General features: G+C 33.7%; 1 protein-coding gene across 2 annotated transcripts in view; it reads left to right on the top strand.

Moving 5' to 3' along the window:
• Positions 1–22,812, top strand: part of PCGF5 (polycomb group ring finger 5) — a gene marked incomplete at both ends in the record, with an annotated part of 40,247 nt that overhangs the window by 13,096 nt on the left and 4,339 nt on the right. Inside the window, 6 exons of one of the 2 annotated variants that reach the window (XM_084246268.1) lie at positions 2,130–2,185; positions 2,274–2,333; positions 5,265–5,413; positions 11,729–11,827; positions 14,121–14,210; positions 20,804–20,863. In XM_084246268.1, the coding sequence (XP_084102394.1) occupies positions 2,130–2,185; positions 2,274–2,333; positions 5,265–5,413; positions 11,729–11,827; positions 14,121–14,210; positions 20,804–20,863 (514 nt within the window). The remainder of the gene's footprint in view (positions 1–2,129; positions 2,186–2,273; positions 2,334–5,264; positions 5,414–11,728; positions 11,828–14,120; positions 14,211–20,803; positions 20,864–22,812) is intronic. The other variant, XM_084246269.1, reaches the window with a different exon arrangement.

Below are 22,812 nucleotides of genomic sequence, written 5' to 3'. Positions count from 1 at the left end.
GACCATGAGACTTGTATTTTTATGAGTTTAATTTCTATAAATCAAAATTTTTATATACATGTATTTTGATAAAAACAAATATTAAGAAGAGAAATACTATTTTTTAAAGTACTATTATTAGTTTGTGAAAACTGTGAATGACTTAGTATTTAAGTCTTGAACATTGATTTAGTTGGAGAGTAGAAAAAGAATATTTGAGCCAGAATGAAGAGCATGAGGAAGAAAAGCAGACTGGAGAAAATAAGGCGTTCTTAGTGATAAAGTGAATAAACCAGTAGATGAAAGAAGAGAGGATCTAACAGAACAACACCAGATGTGGCTAGTAGGTTAGACTCAAGTTATATAAACTTGTAGCCAGGTGGTGGGGAGAAACTAGTTCTTAAGCAAGCAAGAAATGATCAAATAAGGCTTAAGGAAGATTCATTATGATCATGTTAAATTAAAGGAAAATAGCTGTATGCTGTCCTTCAAATAGCGGTAATTGAAGGAATGGAAGGATGGAGGTGTGGAAAAACTAGGGAAGAAAAATTGAGAATGAAACGTCAGTGGGACTTGGTAAGAAAATAGACTATTAGAGAGTTGCAAAATTAAGATACTTCATGCATTTTGAGGTTATTTGGGAGAGATGTATCATTTCTAAATTTAATTGTATATAAAATAATGAGAGGTATTATTTTGTTGACGCTTATAGATGAGCCAGTCTTAAACAAAGGGAGATCCTTAAGATGTTGGAACTTGAGCTCAGCAGAGAAATATAGAGTGTGTTGGATAAATTATTTACTTATATGTTAATTTTAAAGTCACAAAAAAGAAAATCCATGAATATTAGAAAAATTTTAAGAAGGAAGTTTTAGACTACTCTTAAACTGCTGCAGAGCAATATAGGAGAAAAATGACTTTAAAAATACTTCTAAAAATTTCAAATCTAGTCACTTGGAAGTTATGAATGATTTCGGCAGTAGTTCCATAGGCAAAATCCACACTATATGACAGAAATAATGTAGATTATACTTTCAAAGTTCTTCTAGTTGGAAGACAGTAAATTTCTTAAAATAATTGAGTGAAAGCCATGAAGAGTTTCACTCTTACATAATAGAAAAACTGTCAAGATATCTACATTTTAAAATATTTTTCAGTTCTTTTTTTTAATCAAATTTTATTGATTCACCATTCATTTACAAAATTATTTCAGGAGCTCTGCTTCACACCTCGATATGTGTATGTTTCACCCATCACGTTGACCACTACTGTATCCTTTTCTCCCACCCCGTTCCCTTCCTTCAGTATCTGCCATATTTTTCACAGAAACTGAGTTATTTTTGTTCTAGAAAGGTAAAATGACTGAATGTTCTATGTTTCTCAGAAGAGAGGAATGGAGATTATTTCCTATATAGGAAAGAGTGTGGTAGAAATTTTGAGAGTAGGTATATCAGCTATTGCTGCATAGCAAACCACCCCAAATGTTCATGCTTAAAATGATAGATAAGCATCTATCTTTCATTATTTTGGATGGTTCATAAATCTGGATGGCTTTGGTCTTAGATAGGGTCATTAGACTCCAGCTGGTCAGGTAGGCTATCCTGCTGATCTTGGTTGGGTCTTGTCAGATGCTGAGGGATGGACTGTCAATGGACTAGTGTAAGATGATCTCAGCAAGACAGCTTGACTTTCCTCTTCGTGGGGTCTCATCCTCCAGACTTGTTCTCATGGTGGCAGGATTCTGAGAGAGAAAGAGCAAGAGCACAGAAGCTTGTAATGCCTCTAAAAACTTAGGCTGTGAACTAAGCACAGTGTCACTTGTGCCACATCCTATTGGTCTAAGCATACTTCAGGGCCAACCCATATTATCAGGGAGGGAATAGTCGGAATCTTATTCAGTGGAGGAATTTCAAAGTTATGTTCGTAGGATATACATATGGAGAGGACTGGACACTGGACCATTTTGTAATCTGCAGTTGGAAAGGCTTAAAATAGGTAAGCACCATGTGCAGCAAAATTTGGTACAGTAGATGTGTTTGTATGTTCTGTGCTTTATCACATTCATAAAAATGATGCAGATCTCAAATGTTATATTGGATTTTTGATGTCTTCATTGTTAGTATATTCTCTTTTTTTACCCCTTTTCAAAGGTTGGACAATACATTAGAAGAAATTATATTTAAGCTGGTCCCTGGACTGCGAGAACGTAAGTTGCTCTGTGGTCTCTTAGAGATTTCTATTAAAGATTTCATGATTGCTTCACTATTTTATACTTTTTTTTTCTTTCAAATTAGAAGAACTTGAGCGTGAATCTGAATTTTGGAAGAAAAATAAGCCTCAGGAAAATGGACAAGGTAACTTTTCATCTGTATCTGATAATCTCTCTCAAATTGGTCAGTTTTTGGTAAATCAATCTCAAGTTCAGATTTCTCTTGCACAAAATTCATGTTCTCCTTTTTTTATATTATGAACCAAGCTTTCCTTATTTATGAAACTTCTATGTGAACTATGATACTTTATATAAGTGTATGTAAATCTCGAGTCACTCCAGTTGAGAGTAATTGAAAATACAAGAAATCTGACTTTGGGAAGAGAAAAAGGAGATAAAACATGACTGCCAATCATAGCAGTATTTACTGGAAAGCTAAAGGAAACTGAAGAAAGAAATAGCTATTTTAGTTAAATAGCTTTTAACTAAATAGTGAGAGGTTCTTCTGTCTTATTTTATATATTTATCTAAATAAAAAAGAAAATGAGACTTGACTGAGAGCCAGGAGAAGGGGACCTTGTTTTGCATTGATAATCTGGGATGAGGTTTTTGTAGATGGAGCTCAGATGATACATATCCTGAATTTTGAAACCAATTTCTAGGTGCTCATGGGGATTTTCCCTTTACCCAGCTTTCTCTTCTGGGTCACAGAACACTCAGCAATCAATAATTTTTAATAATTTCAGCAAAGTGGCGGTAAGCATTACTGGGCAGAGAAAAGGCTTTTATTTATGTAAGTCACATATAGGGGAAAAAAGTACAACACGCCTGAAGTTATAAGAAAGTAGTATCCTTTTATTATTTAATATGATTTATTTCAAGACGGGCTAAATACCAATGACATCTTTCAAGGATGTATTTGTTTTTATAGGCTCACTTGTTAGCTCGATCTTCCACCTCTGATTTTCCTCTAAGATCATTGGATTATCAATTATACATCATTAAGATGGTTGAAAATTCTTTTTAAATCTGTAAAATGGGGTTCATACTTTTATTAGTTCAATTTAACTATAAGGGCTGACTTTCTCTAGCAGGGTGGTTTGAGAATAGTTTTGAACTACTGAAATAGAGTACCAAGGATTTTTTTTTTTAATCTGAAAAATAAAATGGACAAAGACGCTAGCCTGCCAAAAAAAAAAAAAAAAAAAAAAAAAAACTGAAAAGGCTTGTTTTACCAAAGTATAAATTTCAGTTTAGACAGTAGTGCTATAATATACAGATAAGTTGCTAAGCATCCCTACTTTTGGCTGCTGTTCAAGAAGACAGGAGCCCAGGGATCACCATAACGTAGATTTAGTCCATGACTCTCTGTAGCTTACAGATTGTGAAGAACTGCAGCCTACTTTGTGTTTATCTCTTTTTTCCATTATTCCTCCCTTTTTATTTTATAATATTTGATCTTTAGTTTGGGTGGAGAATTTGAATTTTCCTTGGTGTTTGGTTCATAGGCCACCTCTGCTAATATATCCATTCCATACAAATATGTAAAAGAATGCAGGAGAGAGAACCCACCTACCCTTTGTGATACAACTGTAAGGCTTTTAGTACAGTCACTGATGAGGAGCTAACATTACATTTTTTTCCTGGGCTTTTCTACACTAATGTTTTGTTGGCTCACTGTTTCAAGTGTCACTTTAGACATATTTTATCTGGAAGTCTTCCCTGAATCTCTGCTTCACCCCAAAGTTTGGATTTATTGCCTCTCTTATATGTCCCCCACACAATTCATTTTACCTCTTCTGTCAGTTTCTTACCACACCTCTCCATCTGTCTTCTTGTCTACCTCCTCCTGTATCCTCACCACTATGAGAATGGTCACTGTAGTTTCTAGTTTCAATATTCCCTCAGGCCTAGTACAAAGAATATCTAGCATAGAGACATAAAGACTTAATAAAAAGTATGCAATTCAGATTGCTTTAGTGGAATTTTTTTTTCTAGGTCATACTTTCTTTTAATTATGCATACAAATTCTGGTGTTTCTTTATCTCAGAGAAATTGTATATACCCAGAAACAATCTTGGATTATTTGTCTTAATTTTCTTTTAAGCTTTTTTTTTTTATTTTATACATTTTTTACATCATTTTTAAAAATACCGGATGATCTTACTCATAACAGGAATTTAGAAAACCTAAATAAGGGACCAGGAAAAAACCTAATTATAATAAAGTAAAAATCAAAATCAACAAGCAACTATAAACCAGACACACACTACAGTAGGGAGGAGGGAATAGGATCAAAACAAAGCAGGTGGGAATTATATGGGGTCTTTAGTGGAATTTAACTTGTAACAAAGCTACATATGTGTCAAAAGCTAACACATTCTACTCATTTAAATCACTAGCTGATTATATAAGTGTCTAGTAATTTTAAATTTTGAGAACTTAGAATATTTGAGGACTTGGTTTTTATTGGAATATATATAAATTTATATCTTGTCTGTAGTTAGTGTAGTAGTTTTTTTTTCAGATTTTTATTTTAACATTTATCATTTTTCACATTTTTTTAGACAATATTTGCTTCCCCCACCTCCTCAGATTGAGTCCCCATAGTTTCCTTCCCCAAGGCACCCGTGCACCATCACCTCAGTCACCTGTGCTCCTCCCGCCATCCCTCTCACCCCCTCCCGTCTCCTCCCCTTCAGTATGTCTCTGGTTTATAATTTGTATGTATGTCTCTGTTTTTGCTTTCTTGTGTTTTGTACTGTTATTTTTTTTACACTGATGTCTTATTTGGTTCTCCTATATTCCTGTTATAAGTGAAACCATCCGATATTTTTCTTTTTCCTTCTGGCTTATTTCACTGAGCATAATTCCTTTAGAAGGTAATTCTTTTGTGTTAATAAGTCACTGACTTTTTTTTTTAATCTTTGCATTGTTGAACTAGTTGGAACATTTTGAAGGTATTGAGTTGTTTTATCTGTTAAATACTTGTTGATTTTTGTTTCGATGATTACTGTATTGTCACTTAACTTTAAAATCAACTTAGTTACAGCTTAGTTTTCTTTAAATTATACAGATGATACTTCAAAAGTTGACAAGCCTAAAGTAGATGAAGAAGGTGATGAAAATCAAGATGATAAAGATTATCACAGAAGTGACCCACAAATTGCTATATGTCTAGATTGTTTACGAAATAACGGACAGTCAGGGGACAATGTAGTAAAGGTAAGTGGAAAAATACAGTTGTATTTTTTATTTTACAGTAAAGTAAGCCTTTGATATTTTTTGATGATTTTCCTTATGTTTCAAAATATTTGCTTTCAAAGTTTTTATTAAGATTATCAAGTACAATAAATGCCTTTGTCTTGACAGTTCCAAAGGCCAAGCATTGTTTACCCCAGGCACCTAGTTTTCGACCCCTGCAACTGAACTGTTCTGGGCCAATGCCACCACCTAGTGGCTTATGCGGAGAATCACACCTCTGTTCTCTTTCTTGCCTCCTTTTATACCTTTGTTGGGAGTTCATAAACATTGCTTCTCCAACTTGTGTGTGGCACCCAGCTCCAGTACCTTCATGTCAGGCAGCGGCTATGACCCTTTTATTCATGCTCTTTACCTTTCTCCTTTATTTCACTCACAATTCAGAAAGGTATCCATGTCATAGGTTAATACATTTTATGAATAATGTAAATAATTAGTTTTGTGGTAAAATTGGATGTTGTAAGTACCTTGGAACTTTTAAAGGCCTTGAAGGCTTCTTAATATTTCTTTTAGGATCTCCATTTTCTAATCCTGCTTCCCTCTGTATCTGTCTGCTAATTAGACCTTTATGTAAAGGATCGCTGTACTACTTACAACCATTGATTTTCTTTGGTTTTTAAATGGTGTTATTTAAATGTTTTCTACTTTTTAATTGACAGCAACTTTAATTTTCATTATAAATGTTCAGTACCTAAGCTCTTACATTTTTGTCATTTTGTCCTGGCAAATGTTAGCCATTGAGATTATTTCCTTGTATTCCATGTTTTATTCAAAAAGCTTATATTCAGAATCTTTTTTTTCACTTCATCTGTGTAATCTGTAAACCAGTGATTTAAAAATTTTTTATCAATATATTTAATGACCTTATATAACTGTTCAACTCAGATTACATTTTTCCTAACATTTCTTGCTTGCTGGAATATGAGCATATTGATTCAATGAATACCTTTCTACTATGTAGATATTAGGCAAGATATTAAGAAAATATTGATATTCAAAAAGTTTTGGTTATATCTGGCTTATATAATCAATTATAATAGGGTAATTGATTTAAAAGGGATTGGTTGGACAAAGCATGTAATAACATATAACAGTCTTTAGAGGTAGCCTCTGTACACATTAATCCTTCCAAACTTCTCTAGTTTTTTCTGCTAAACATAAACAGAAACCTATCCTTTTTAAGTCTTCATCAGACTTTTTAATAACCCTACATTTCTCTATCATTGCTAGCCCTCTTTTAGAAGGGGTTCTTCAGAGATTGTGATCATACTTGAGCTCTGAAATATATGAATTGTTATCTTGTAATGAAAGTTAAGTCAATGGAAGGGCTTAATAGCTTTTATAAACAAAGGTTATGTCTACTCTGTAGGATTTCTAGTAAGTTAGTCATTGAATTTTAGAAAATCACCTAAAAATTACTTTGTCCTTGGTACTCTTTTTTGACATCTTTGCCATTTTGCTGTTCCAGTTGATCTTTTATCCATTCACTCTTTTCTTTATAGACTTCCTTCATCCTTGCGCCATCATTCTTAAAACAACTTTCATAGCTTATATGACTCCTACTATGCTACCCTGATTCTCACCTTTCTCTCTGGCCATTTCTCCACTGTCTCTACTTCTTCCTGTCTTCTACTTGATATATGTGAGTATATCCTAATACCTATTCTCTACTCAATTACTCTTTCTCTGTATTCATCCTAGGAACTCGCTTCCACTTTTTGTGGATTCAGCTATGCAAAGAACATTTCGATTCCCTTTTCAACTCTGCCATCTCACCCAAGTTGAAGTAGTATATTTACCTTTAAATGTTCCAGATGAGAGTTGCACTAACAACTGAAACTTAACATATTTAAAGAAAACTTCATTATACTTCACTCAACTATTATTTTCCTCAGTCTAGTGCTACTCACTTTATATATACATTTTTGAAAGAGGTATCTTGAATGTTTTCTGTGCCCTTAATTTTTCTTTAATTACCCAGGGCTGAGACCCATAACCTGAAATGTGTACTAGGGTAAGGACCAAATTCATGGCTGTTATCAGGGACAAATAGTAAAGATTTTAGACTTTGTGGTCCATAGGGGCTCTGTTGCAACTACTTAGTCTTGTAAAAATTTGTGCATTGTGGCACTAAAGCAGTCATAGAAAATAGAAAACAACAGATATTGTTGTATTCCAATAAAAGTTTACTTATAAGAATAGATGGCCAGCCAGACTTGGCTTGAGAGTCCTAGCCATAGTTTGCCAACTTCTGACCCAGAGAATGTCAAATCTTAACTCCACTCCTTATGTTAGTATATGAGGCTTCTCACTAACTTCCCTGTCTTAGTAAGTTTATTTCTTATTTACTCAGTGAATCCTCCTCTCAAGACAAATGATTATTGCTTTATATATGAGCTGGCATATGTGTTAGCACTCATATATAACAAAGGATTTGGATCCAGAACATATAAAGGCTTGTATTAGTATTTAAGTATTTAAAACCCTCTAAAACATAAGTTGTTATTTTGCCATATCCGTCCCTCTTTCACCACTATCCTATACTGCTATCAAGATTCAACATGAGAACTCTATTCCTTGTGATTTTTTTTTTTTTTTTTTTTTTTTTGCCACCCTAGTGAATTCCTTCTCTGAACTTTGGTAGGACTTGCATTAGTCACTTAATTAGGGTTTAGTTTACTATCTTCTAAATCAACATTTATGGTGTGTGTATTATCATTAAAGCTAGATTATAGCCCGTTTAAAGGTAGAGAATCAATGTCTATGCTGCTTTGTAGTTCTTCCAATCATTTCCCTGCAGTAGGAGGGGATTCTCAAATGTGTTGTATGTATAGTTTATACAGTGAAACTACTACTGTTGTAATTCAAAAGTCAATGTCAAGAACAGTAAGCCAGTGGAAATAGTACAGTAAGGTCCTCTAAAAATTCACCATAAGAGCAGTGAAAACATTTTCAGAATCAAGTTTTACAGAAATCTGATAATTAACCAAAGGCTTTTAGCAACCAGTGGAACATTTAATTAAGAAAAATAGCTTACTCTTGGTGAGAAAAGTGAGCTTTGTGGCATTTTAACTTGCCTTAGTCCTTTGGAGTAGCCTTGAAAAACAACAGCATCCCACTGAAGCTTCTCGAGCACCAGAAGGATAGAACAGAGACAGAGTTCTTTCAAAACCTAACTGCCAGATAATTGTCATTATTTGACCTCTCTGGTAGTTCCTGCAATATCCTACTTATAAGAAGGCTGTTTATCTTTGACATTACTTGGAGCTTGCCCATTGGGGAAAAACCTTCTCTGTAGGGCAGAGGGAGGGTGGAGGGTGGGGAAATAGTTGTCAAAACCAATTACAGATGAATAGTTTGACTTCATGACTGCTGAAGTATAAATTATGTTTGGTACAAACAATAAACTTAACCAAAAAGCTTAAAAGGAAAATACGTAGAATGAGATGTCTATCAACAAAAAATCTTTTGGGACTTTGAAAAGCTCTGACTTATTCCTGGGATCTTAGAATATCAAGCACATAATAGGATTGTATATGTGCTCAGGAAATTTATGAGGAGGCCTTAAGCTCTCACCTTTCACTGACCTTGAGGGTCAGTACAGCAGGAATTGAGGATAAGACAGAGTCAACAGCCTGGTGATTGGAATGTTGGAGGCATGTCCCCAAACACATACAGGTTCCCTCCTGAAGATAAAGTTAATAGTTCTCTGTTTAATTATTGACCTATAATGTTTATACAGCATTATTCATAGCAAGCAAAAAGTAAAAGCAACATGTCCATCAAGTGGGAAATGGATAAACAAGATGTGATATATCTACCTGTTGGAATATTATTCAGCAGTAAACTGGAATGAAATACTGATAAATGCTATGACATATATGTAGTGTATAAGAATTAGAATTTGTTGAATTGTTTCCCATCTAACTTGTATATGGGATACTCTTTGATTTCACATCTAGCCTTGTCACTCTTCTAAAACAATGTGATAAAGGGTTAAAAGTCCTATAGGTTAACCACTTTAGAAGCAGAAAGGAACCTTTTTGGACTGTTTCTGACTCTGGGTTGCTTTGGAAGGAACAGGTTAGAAAGCAAGCAGCTTGTTCTGTGAAAGAGAAATATAACATTCTTTAAACACAAAACATACCTTTTTATATACCTTTTTATTACTTCAAATGTGTGAGTATACCTGAAATGTTAATCCCAGGGCCTGGACTACATCTGTATAGCACTTCTCAAGAAACTCTAAGATTAATTTGATATAAAGTGTTTCTACGGAGAAGAAGAAAATCAATTATAGAAAATATAAGTATTTACAAATCAATTATTAAATAATCCATACTGGAATTTTAATAGAAACATCAAATTTTAAGAAATTATAAATTCCAGAAACAGGCTTCTGCCTAATTTTTAAAATCTCTTAATTCTTCTGACATCTCAATAATTATTAATTTCTGAGGGCCTCCCTGGTGGCACAAGGAGTTAAGCAACACTATGAAACTATCCGCAGCCTTGGCTGGCTGGCCTTGGAGCGGCCCACATGGCGCAGCAGACCTCTCCTGTCTCACCTGCTGCTTCTCTCAGCAGTGTATTTCAGTCAGTCTGCCTGTTCTGTTCCCCACTCTGTCTCTGGTGAATCCTCTCTCACATACACCCCACACTTTGTACCCCGGTTCTTATATGGATAAAGATTATGGCTAGTGATACCATAGTCATTTTTGCAGATTCCTCCAACCTGAAAACTTTCTGTAGATGAGAATAGACTTAAGAGGGTCTTCCAGTATCACATATTCTCTAACTTAACTGGAACCTATAAAAAGGGCTAACAATTCTATATAAGTAGTTTGAAGCAAGAAAATGGATAGGAAACTTTGGTATAGTTGAGATAACATGAACAGAAAACATAAAACCTATAGGTATAGCCTTTTGTTTTCATGTTGTAAAAATCAAAAGCATTGTCTAGAATGTCAGTCTTCCCATTTGAATTGGGTAGAATACTGTTTGCTTTAGATGTAACTTTTAAATACTGTTTTCTTTTGATGGATACTTTAGCATCTGAACTGTGGCCAGCTATCATATATAGATTATTTATGTTGGTATTTGCTAGGAAATATATTTTGCTGGGAATGCATTTTTTAGGGAATACATGATGACTAGATTGTTCTACTTTTGACTTAGTGATTTTAAGAATATTTCCAAATTGTTGGCCTAATTCCTTACAGATATAATTAGAAGTAATGCTTTATTTTTTTAATGGGATTTTTTTTTTAAAGATTTATTTATTTGTACAAGCCAGAGGCACGGGAGGGTGAGAGAATTCACCAGAGACAGAGCAGGGAACAGAACAGGCAGAAGGACCAAAATACACCGTCGAGGGGAGCAGTGGGCGAGACAGGAATGGTCTGCCACGCCATGTGGGGTTCTTTCTGGCCTGCCGGGAATCAAACTGGCACTGCAGAGACTACAGACAGCTTCATAGTGCTGCACTCAACCCGCTGCGCCACCGGGGAGGCCCTAGAACTAATGCTTTAGAGCTTTAAAAAAATTCAACTGCTGTTTTATGGTTTTGTTTTAGTATTGCTAGCTTTTCAGTGTTTGGGATATGATTTTGTTTTACAGATTGGTTCATGGTTATCATGTCTGCAATCTTATTTTGCCTTATCTTCAGTTTGGGTGTCCATTCTGGATTGGCTCTTATTTTAGCGATGTTCAAGTGTGAATTAGTATTGCTAATTAAATGGGTAAAAATCAAGGCACATAGTACATTGTTTTTTCTATTCAGCACTGCCACAACCATTCAGACACTGGCTTAGGTGTGTTTTTCCCTAACAAAAGTCCCTGCTATGTGACTTACTTGCTTGGGCCTACCTGGCCTCTCGTTACTGAAACCGTTGCCCTTTTAAAAAGTGTTTTGAAGTTATAAAACTTCTTTAAATGTTCCTGATGCTTTCAGAAGTCTTATAATAAATATTTTATGGTTTTTAGGACCTTTATTTTCAATAAAACTCAATGTATTCTTTACCAAAAGTCTAGAAAAATGTATGTTGTTTGTTTGCAAGAATTTTCCTAGTACACATGGTAGTATATTCATGAAGAAATGTCATGTAAATATCCAAGAGTTAGGTTCATTTTTACTCACAAGTACTAGCGAGCTTATCAATTGAAACATTTTCAGACTGTGTTTTGAAAATATGCAAAACAATAGTAGAAATTACATCTGTGGTTTCATTTTAAAAGAGCAATATGAACAATATAATTAGCAATTTTTATTTCCTTTAGGGTTTAATGAAGAAATTCATTCGATGTTCTACACGTGTAACTGTGGGAACTATTAAAAAATTTCTAAGTTTAAAATTAAAACTACCAAGTTCTTATGAGGTAAGTTTATAATATATCTTCATCATTCTGATAATTCTGATCTGAAGTAAAATCCTAACAAGCGAATAACTCAGAATACATTTAAATTAATTTTTATGGACTCATTCGTTATTTTCATCTTGTTTTTAATTTTTAAAATGTAATACTCTATAATTACCGTAGTAATTATATAGTATATTGATGTAATAATCTGTATTTTCTGATTTAAACACTCACTAAAACATGATTTAAACACGCTGGTGAAAACATTAATGTTTTATAAATACAGCATGTGTTAAGAACATTCAGTATTTTCAAAATAATGTCACAATGCTTTATGATTTGCTGTTTTTATCTGAAACCTTTGAAATCTACTTTTACCAATCCTTTATAGATTTATTTGTCATAATGTAAAATAATTGTCTTTCACCAGAGGGTATTTAGCAAGTAATCTTCCTTTAGTTGTATCACATGTAAAACTGACATTGCAGCTATATAAATTCAGTCTACCTGTTTCTTTACAGGAGCTATAAATTACGCTATTTGATCACAGCACAGCTTGTAATGTGTTCAGTGTTTACAGATGTTTATGATCCTAGGAGTGGGGCATAACATAGTGAGGAACATGGCTACTGTTCTCACCTGCCCAGATCTCAATCTTATAACTTGGGTTCTGAAAGTTGTGTTGAAAAAACTAGAGACCAAGACTAGTTTCCTATATAAACAGAGGTTTAAAAGGCAACATAGTTTTTCAGGCTTATTTTAATTTGATCAGTCATAGCAGTAATAAAATAGGATTTGAACATAGGCCTTAACAGGTGTTAAATCTGCATTTTGAAGAAACCTCTGATCCTGAGCTCAGTTTCTCAGATAACTAATCTATGGATTAAAAATTCTTATTATGCTTTGGTCCTACACGTATTAAAAGAAATCTTAGAGACATTGCCTTTAATTGTGAAAGTTAAATCCTATATACTTGGTAAAAGTAAAAGATAATAAATTAATAGAAACAGCAGTGCAAACAAAATGAAATTGTTTTTATGATTTGGCCTTGCACTTTATTCTTCCACTGCAAAATTCCACATGCAGTTTTATTTCCTTACTTCTAAGTGTGACTCAGTGTTACATTTTCAAGTTTTTAGGAAGTTGTTATAGCTGAGAGAACCATTACTCACATAAGGTCTGTACTGCTGTCATATACTTCTCTATAGAAAAAAAATACAGAATGGGAAGAGGCTCAGCCCACTCACAGTTCCTTATCTATCCAGTGCAAAGGACTTTTCATATGATTTTTAGGTGTATGTACTGTTTCCCCTTAGTTTGCTACCCAATTTAAAAGGGAATGATTTCATGAAATACCTGACAGCTAAAGATTTTGTAACAACTTTACCAGTCTTCCCCCTTCTACACATTTCAGTAAGTTCACTTTTAATAGCTAGAAAACCAAAATGTTTTATTTATAGGGATCTATGATAAACATTTATTTAAGTATGCCTTGTTAAATTAGTAAGTCATATCCACAGTTCTTGTGGTCTTATGGATTTGAGCAAGGAGCAGGGGAGTTGTTGGTTACTAAAACTTTAGAGCAAAAACAAGCATTGGTAAGTACAATCCTTGAAGTTTCATGCAAGATGAAAAAATGGTTCTATGAATACAGTATTTGTAGTAAACATAGGCCTATGGCATGGTCCTAACTGTTCTGTAAACTTGGCTATTGGTAGTTACTGGAAATTGTCAAAAAAATACCCTGTAAGTCCTGTATCCACATTCATTAATTTACCCTATCAAATATAAACTAATGAGAGGAAAATAATTCCTTTAAATCTTGGTCAGGTACAGAAAAAAAGTCTAAGACCAGATGGCTTCACTGGTGAATTCTACTAAACATTCAAATAAGATCTAATACCTGTCTTTCTCATCCTCTTTTAAAAAAATGAAAAATGGGGAGAATATGCCTAAATCTTAGAGAGGTAAAAGGATTTTTAAGGTGCTTTGATGGGCTTATCAGCTTTCTATAGTTTATTCCCAGTTAGCAGGAGGCCGTGTCCGAAGTATACTAAAACCTCAAAAGTTACACAGAAAGATTTTGTGTATGAACTTGAGATACAGGTGTGTGGGACAAGATGAACAGTGCTTCCTTCTGATTATTGATACCCATGAGATGGACCAGTGTTTTTAATAAAAAGATGTCAGCATTTTTTCTAAATAATGAATAATACTTCTACTTTTTAATTACTTGAATCTTTTTTTGACGTTTGAAAAAAAAAATGTGTAAACACTTATGTTAATGGATCTATAACTATTCTTTTTAAAGTTGGATGTGCTGTGCAATGGTGAAATTATGGGAAAGGATCATACTATGGAATTCATCTACATGACAAGATGGCGGCTAAGAGGCGAAAATGTAAATTGTTTTTATATTTACTTATGTGTATATTTAGTTATATAACATTGCTATTCAAACTTAACAATATTACTTAGAAACACAACAACAAAAGAAACTAGCTTGGGGAAGACAAGAAACTGGTTCGTCATACTGTTTCTCTCAACTACTCCATGACAGCTGGTCCCAATATAACACAAAGGTCTGTGTTAAATGTGGTTTTGTTATATTTAAGGTGAGTTTGAGACCTGATCTAACATGTCAAAACTCTACTAATCTCAAGACAGAGAAGACAGCACTTACATGGTTTTATAAAGCCCAATAAAATTATTGAAACTTTGAAGTATATGGAGTAGGGGTGGGGAAGACTAAGTTCTGCTTTCACTAATACACCTAGTGGTTAAAAGATATTTTTGATGTGGTAGTGGTGATAGAATAGAATCTAGATCTTTTTTTCAGGTACTGTCTTTAAATTGAGAGTATAAAGTTGCATAGAAGGGTAAGTGAGTTTGCAGTGGTTTCTGATGCCATAATAATTATGCCTTAACCCATAGGAAATATGGGAAAAATGATTAAATGGGAAAAAACTAACAAAGTTCAAAAACACAAAAGGAGAATTTTATATTTTAAACTACATCTTCAAGTAGGATCAAAGAGAAATAGAATCTAAGTTATAAGTAACATGATATTAGGGAAATTGGAAGGGCTAGGGCATTACAAGGCTGATAAATAGCAATAAGGGTATAGTAGCAATGTTACCAGAAATTATAGACTGATTACATGACTAAATGAACATTAAGGCTGACTAGAAGGTTGCAATAAATGACCTCCAACATCCTTTTCAGACATTAATAGTCTGTCATGTTTATGGTACAGTGTTATACATTTAAACTCAAGTTATTTTATTACATTTTCTTATAAAAAATAACACAATTAAGAGATACAACCACATAAGGATAAGTAATACAGAATGTATACTCAGGGTTGCCATGTTACAGTGATTCACAAGCATACTGAATGTAAAATCTGTGGAATTATGAAACAAACCTAAAAAAAACATTTTTGTGCTACTCCTTGGGTAGGTTATTTGGCTTTTTTAGAAGAAATGTCTTCATATGATAATAATTGAAGTACCTAACTTAAGTCACACTTATTTTTTTCTATTTGAGTTCCTCTTAGGTAAAGCCTTCCTTGTAAGGAAGAAAAAAGATGTTTTTGTAATAGTCACGAATCAGTTGCATGCCCTTGAAGAACTCATTAAACCTCTCTGGGCTCATTTTAAAATACATAAACTATGTATCTAATATATATATAAATCTAATTGTCTTTGTATTTGGTAAATTACTACTTGGATTTCTATGACATTTTATAGGGTTGGTTTGGTTTTCTGGGGTTTTTTGATGGTTGTACATAGCCTCATTTAATATGCAGAACCAAAATGTTTCAGATACAGGTTAGAGATTGTCAATTCTCTTACCCAGTGCTGGTATTACACCTAATGTTAATATTGTATTGACTGTAACGTTAGCTTTCTTGAACCTTTTATTGGGTATTTCAGTATGCATTAGTGCTTGCAATCGTCATTATTAATAGATTTGCCTGCAGGTAGGAGTGCTAAGTGTTCATCCACTACAGGGCCTCAGCTAGCATTCTTGTCCTTCACAAGAGTTTACGCACACTGCCAGTTATTTTAATCTCAAAGCATGAAAGAACTATGCCCTAGAAAGGTTTAATAAAATATCCATTAAATCCATCTTCAATACGATTTTGTTCGAGTACACATTTCTGAGCAGTTTCATGTTCCTTGGCTGTTTAAGGCATACTTTAATAGAAATGGTTCAGGACATTATGATATTTCATTCAAGTAAAAACTAACAAGTAATTTGGTGTAGTAGTTCTTTTTTTAGGCATGGCAACCTGGGTTTTGTTCTCTGGGGAACGTATTAACTCCCTCAGCCTTTACAACCACAATAATTATGAAATTAGTAGTTTTCATTTCTCAATTGCTCAAAAATTCATGAAGTCAGTCCTGGTTAGTATTTCCTTCATCCATTGTTAGCAAACTCTGTGACCTTTACCCTCCATATCCGAATCCATTTATGTCTTAACCACCTCCATTCCTACTACTCTGGTCCAAGTCACTATAACCATCATGTGGAATTTCTATAAAAGTCTCCTACCAGATTCCATACTTCTACTCTGTCATCACCACCGACCCTCCTTCCATCTTCACCAGCACAGCAGCCAGACTGACTCTAAACAATTTAGAACATATCACTCCTCTGATATGAAATCTCCACAACCATCTGACATCATTTAGTAAAATCCAGAGTCCTTCCAGGGACCGATAGGAACAGCCCCCACATCATTTTCTCCAGACACCACTCTGATCTGTATATTCTCTTCCTCTGGCTCTCTGGCCTCTGTGCTTCCTCAGATACAGCAGGCTTGCTCTGCTTCCTAGAGCACTGACCACTTTCACTCCAAGAATTTTGTGTTACCTCAGTGAGGCCTCTGACTTCAATATTACAACCCCTTTTCTAATCTGACATCCCTTTTCATGCCTCGCTGTTTTCATAGTACTTTTTATATCATCTGGCATACTAAGCCTCTTACTTAAATGTTTGTTGGTTCCCCAACTAAAATGTAACCTCATGGCAGGAATTTTATTTACAGCCAAATTTCTAGCACCTCAAGCGGTGCCTAGTACAGAACTATTTGTTTAAAGAGTAAACTGAATGAAAAAAATCATTTTCATTTATTTGAATCCCAGTTTCTATTTTTCTGTTAAACACATTTTAAATTTTTGCTCATCTTCCAATTAATTATGAATTATAATAGTAACTGACAAGTTTTGACAGTTGGAGTAAATGAATACGTTAGCAGCAAAGCAATCATTTCTTGATTAAGCCCCTACTAGCATATTTGTTATAGTCACATCCCTTCCTCTTTCTGCCTTCCATTGCCAATAAGATGCTAGAATGTCTGAAAACCTCTCTACCTACAGGCATTTTAACTACCTCTGCCTTGGACAGAGGTCAGCTTATTTCCTGAACAGATGACCACCTTATAGTTTCCACTTGTTTCTAGTACTTCTGTATATTAAATATTTTAATCTACCTGGGATTTATCTACACACACACCTACAATAAGGCTAAAACCATAACTTCTTATAAAGATTTTTTTTTGGTCAGGGACACAATTTATTGAATAATTCATACTTCAGTCTTTTGATATGTCACTATTATCTATGCATATGTATGTATACCAGTATATACACACAGATATGTATATGTAGGTTACTAAACATTTTTTTCTTCTGAGTTTTATTCTTGTACCAGCATCACGTATTATATAGCTTTTATAAACACTGACCACCTTACAGCCCTAACTAAAATCCCTCAGTTGTCTATTTTGTTTGGGATACATCTGAATAAAATCCAAGCTAACATGTCTTATAAGACAAATACAATAATTAGGTCACTTTATAGTGTTAGGTCAAAACCTTTTTTTACATTGTATTTGCTAGTTTCATTTTTTCAGATGGAATTGTGATTAGCAACAGGTTAAATTTCTAGGTTGATTTGGCACCTTTGCAATTTTTCATCGTGGTGGTGTGGGCTGTCTTCTATGTTCGACTCTCCCCTTCATGTCTGGGTAGTCTGTGGCTTTCTTCTTTTTAGAGGATGCCACCTCTGCCCCTCTAGGTCTTTTGCTTCAGATTGGGCTTCTCTATGTTCAGGTCAGCTCTTGACTTTGTACTATTTCTAGACTTTTAGGAAGAATCTCAGGGAAATAGATTTGCCTCCATTTCTCAAGGCCATCTGTCCCTCACCACACAGCATCTGTGCCCCTCTCCCTTTATCCTGGGGCAGTTCTGCTTCAGGCTCACCCTGTCTTCCGTGGTCTGCACTTTCTGGATCCTTGTCTTCAGTGTGATGCATTTTTGGAAATTTCTATCTTTAGAATTAAATTTCTGGTGAAACTTAGTTTAACTCAAGAATTTTTAAGTTCATGACAATTTTGCTGCCTCCAGATTATTAAACTGATAGGATTATTATTTCAAGGTTGGTATTTACTTTTCAGTTATTAGTGGGAGAAAGTGTACTTCTAAAAAAAACCAGCCTTCTTAAACTTGAATGTAAATACAAATTGTGTTTTGTCTGAAGTGGGGCCCAGGATCCTATATTTCTAACTGGCTACCAGGAGGTGCCAGTACATCTAATCTTTGGATATTCCTTTGAGTAATAGGATTTTGGGTGATATGTTCTGTAGTCACTCACTTGCCTTGTGGTTTTCACATCTATCAATTGAGGGTATGGAAATTATAAAATTAGATCTCAGTTTGGAAGGGACTTAGTAATCAAGACTGATCACCAGCCTAATACATGGATCTATCCATGCATTTATTTTTTAGAAACATAAATGGAATTATAAGGTTTTGTACAAGTTTTTTCTTTTGGTAATATAATTGTGAAGAATCAGTAAACTTTGATGAAATAATTCTTTTTAACAAGTTGACAGTCAATTTGTGTGGCTGTAGCATAATTTAATGTACTCCTTTATTGGACGTACAGATTTTTTCAAAATTTTTGACATTACAAGTAATATATAAGTTATATTTCAGTACATGTTTTTTACTGCAAATGTAAAGTATCTCCTTTGGTTAGATTCCTAGGAATGAATTTACAGCAAAATATGCACATTTTTCATTTTGGTAAATACTGACATACTGCCCTCTAAAAAGGTTTTAGCCACTTATGATGATGTAATGTAATGTACAATGGTGCCTATTTTCTGACATCCTCACTGCATTTGTCAATTTTGTATTTCTTCTACAAAACTTATTTTCCTTGTGTGTTTTTTCCATTGCAACACTTTTTTTTAATTGACTTCTAGGAGCTCTTTTATGTATTTTGGCTATTAATCTTCTGTTACACGTGTTGTAGCTATTACTTCCCAATTGTGTCCTGCTCCCTAGTTTTGCTGAGAGATTTTTTATTAAAATTTGATTAGTGATACCTATCTTGAAAACTTTTAATACAAATTAATATTATATAACAAAGTACTTAATAGAATACCTGACAATGTTTTTTTATTAATAGCTTATGTATGTTAGCTTTTCTTATAATTCTTTCCTCCTACACTTAGTCTCATCCCAGAGAGCTTACTGTTAATATCTCTTTCTATCCAGCCTCTGCTTTCATCATGGACTCATGTTCTTCCTGCTCACCTTTTCTTGGGTAGGTTGAATACCCACTCTCAGTACAGCCCCCTCTTTCTCAGATGATCCTGGTTGGATTCATCTCTGCCAATATATACCTAAAGTTAATGCACCATGTTTGTCTTGAATTGCCTTATTTACAGTACCAAATAGTTTTAGGAAAAGCAAACACCTATTTTGTCTGATACCAACTAGATTAATAGGGGGAAAAGAAACACCTAGTGAAATACCTCTTTACTCTAGTTGAGTGCTATTTGGGATTCACTTCATTAGGCAAAGTCTGATAGGCCAAGCTTAGGGTCTCTTCACAGAGAAAGGGAGGCCTTGTCAAGGATAGCAGTTCTGGCCATATCTTACAGCATGTCTACGAACGCTGTGCAGAAAAGCAAGGACTAACTTGCAGGGAAAAAATTGAAGTTTTGGGGGAAGTGGAAAATTAAAAATTTTTTTTTCCAATAATTGCTTATTCTTCTTTCAAAGTATATCTTTTAAAAAGCTACTTTGGAACGTTAGGTTTTTCCTGGTGAATTTACACCTCACATATTTTTATCTTTTCCATTTTGAAGTCATGCAATGTTAAATTCATACTTGCATAATTTTAAAGTATACATTTTGTTTTATAATCCCATTATAATTAAAATTATGTATAATAAGCACTTATCATAATATTGAAAAACGAAGATTTGGGAACAATTTTCAATGAGTGGTTAAACTGTTCAGAGTGAGTGAGTTTGTAAGTGAATCTACTCAATAGTCTTAAAATATGTTCACCCATTGATTTACTCATAAAACATTTATTGAGAGGTTGCTGTGTGCCAGTTCTGGGCCTAAGCTATTAAAGACTACAAATAATGAATAAAATATAGCTTCACGGAGCTCACAGTATAGTAGTGTTGAACTGGATATGGAGATAAAGAATCTGATATAAAATAGAAAGTTAATCTTACAGGTTGAACCATGTTCTGTGCCCCTCTCAGAGCTGATATCCCTAAATGCTTTTACTTTCAGGAGTAGTTGAAAAGGATTTGTAGGAAACTGATCACAGGAAGAGATGAAAGAAAGGGGGTGACCCTCATGAACTGAAGGTTTGAAGGTTTCCTCAGGAATTAACATTAAAAAGGAAATGGAAAATATAGGCCACCATTTTGGTAAATGTCTGCAGAATATTAACAAAACTCATTTAGATACTAAAATTCTTAAAAGCTAAAGTTTACCAGTCACCAAGTTATTAAAATCTATTTTTTTTCAAAAATTACCATATTTTGCAAAGTGTTTACTTAAAATTAATCATGTTGAATCATGTTTGATGTTAAAATATTTTAAATAATCAGTTTTAAATATGTATCCAGTTGTGGATGCCTCTTATCTGATGAGTTCATCTCCTCCGCAGTTTCGGTGTCTGAACTGCTCAGCTTCGCAAGTCTGCTCTCAGGATGGCCCTTTGTATCAGGTAAGAGGCACTCACGACTGTACATATGACCCTACTGATGCCCAGACTTATCTTCCTAAAACATGTACCTTGGCAAAACTAGTATTTATTTGAGCAACAAAACTTTATTCAACTTATGTCCCCAATGTTCCCTATCATTTTCATTCTCGTGAATTATCTATGTTTTATCAACTAAAAAAAAATAAATATTAAGGTCATATTTTACAAATCAGAAATTTTTAATAATTGCCAATTTCAGCCCTTGAAAATTCCTCTGCCTATATTGGATCTCCCCTCCATACTGTGTGTGTGTATGTGTGAATCATTCACCCAAAAATGAAAGATAAAATGTATGATTAGATGAAGCTAAATAATAGCAGCAGCTAAATTGTGAACTTGCTTACTAGGCACTACCCTCAAATACTTTCCTTATCTCTTTTAATAAGGGAATGATAGTGAACTAAATTAATTATGCACTAAAAAGTCTTGAACCATGGATCTGAGGAAAGCTTATCTAATAAAAATAAAAGCACATTTAAAAATTTTTAAAACAGAAGACACTTAGTATAAGCATTACTATTGAGTACAGATATGGTCCATGTTCAGCCTTAGACTTTGGAATATAGTCATAACATTTCTTAAAAATCTTCATTGTTCATTTCCCCCAGAAATTAATCTTTATCCTTATTTCCTTGTAGTCAAGAAAGGAAAAATTACATAACAAACGTGTCTCTTATCTTGCAGTTTTAGGGTTGGGGCAAATGTTTAGTACTAAAAGAACATCTAAATCACTAAGCAAAAATGCTAACTAGCAGTTTTCTAGAATTTCCCCCAGTCTTATTGTCAGTACTGTAATAGAAAATCTCCCTGCGGTCATTATGCATTTAAAGGTAAGAGGTAAATAATTTAACTAATATGGTAAGATTTGTTAAATTCTTACACATATACACCACACAGACAAACTATATAGATGTTTCAGCTGCTTTTAGCTTCACAGATGATTTGGGGATGATAAATTATAGTGATACTTTGCCTACAGCAGTTAACTAATACCTATATGTCATCTTGCTTTCATTCTTGGCACTGATGTCTAGTTCCTTAGAAATAAACATGTTCTTAAAGTCTGATAATAAAGTATCAAAAAACTGGAATAAGACCAAATTTTTAAAACTCCAACCAAGTTTTTTCTTCAACATGTTAGAAAATTAAACTTGTAACTAATAGGATATGAACCTTTAGCCAAAAGTCAGGCTAGAGAACTTCAAAGAAAATATCATGTGTTTAGTTTTATACTATTAAATTTTATAAAAATTTCCTGAAATGGAAAATATTCTAGGAAAATACCAGTGGACTGAAATTTATCCAAGAAGAAAACAAATCACAAATCACTAATTCATGAAAGACCTAAAAAAAAAATTAAAGATACCTAAATAGTTTTTATGGTCATATTCTCACAAATATTCAAGGAATAGACCATTCCCATTCTAAATTGTTTAAATATGAAGAAAGATGAAATTCTTCAAACTCACTTTATAAAGGTAACAATCATGACAACAAAAACTGACAACCTCCAATCAGAAAACTAGTATCAAATATAATTTTGAATATAAATATAAAAATTATAATGTACTAAATATGCTAGAATAATATGCTACAAGAGTAAACCAAAATTAGTTTAATCATAGATGCTAGATTGGCTTTACACTGGTGAAGGGAAATATATATAACAAATATTTGTTGTACACACAATCAGAAATCAATAGATGTTGAAAAGGTATTTGATGAAATTCACTGCTAATCTTTCCTACCAATTTATTTTGAAATTTTTCAAAACAACCAAGAAATTGAAATAACAAGGAGTATTTATTAGATTTTTCTATACCCCCCTCTTTCCCTGTCTTTTTCTTCCCTTTCTGTCTCTTATTAATGTCTTTATAAATATAGCTATTGTTTCTTTGTGGAAACTTTTA

Source organism: Talpa europaea (genome assembly GCF_964194135.1).
Source record: "Talpa europaea genome assembly, chromosome: 10".
NCBI lineage: Eukaryota > Metazoa > Chordata > Mammalia > Eulipotyphla > Talpidae > Talpa > Talpa europaea.
Note: the sequence above shows the minus strand (reverse complement) of the source record. Positions and strands in the feature narration are given on the sequence as shown.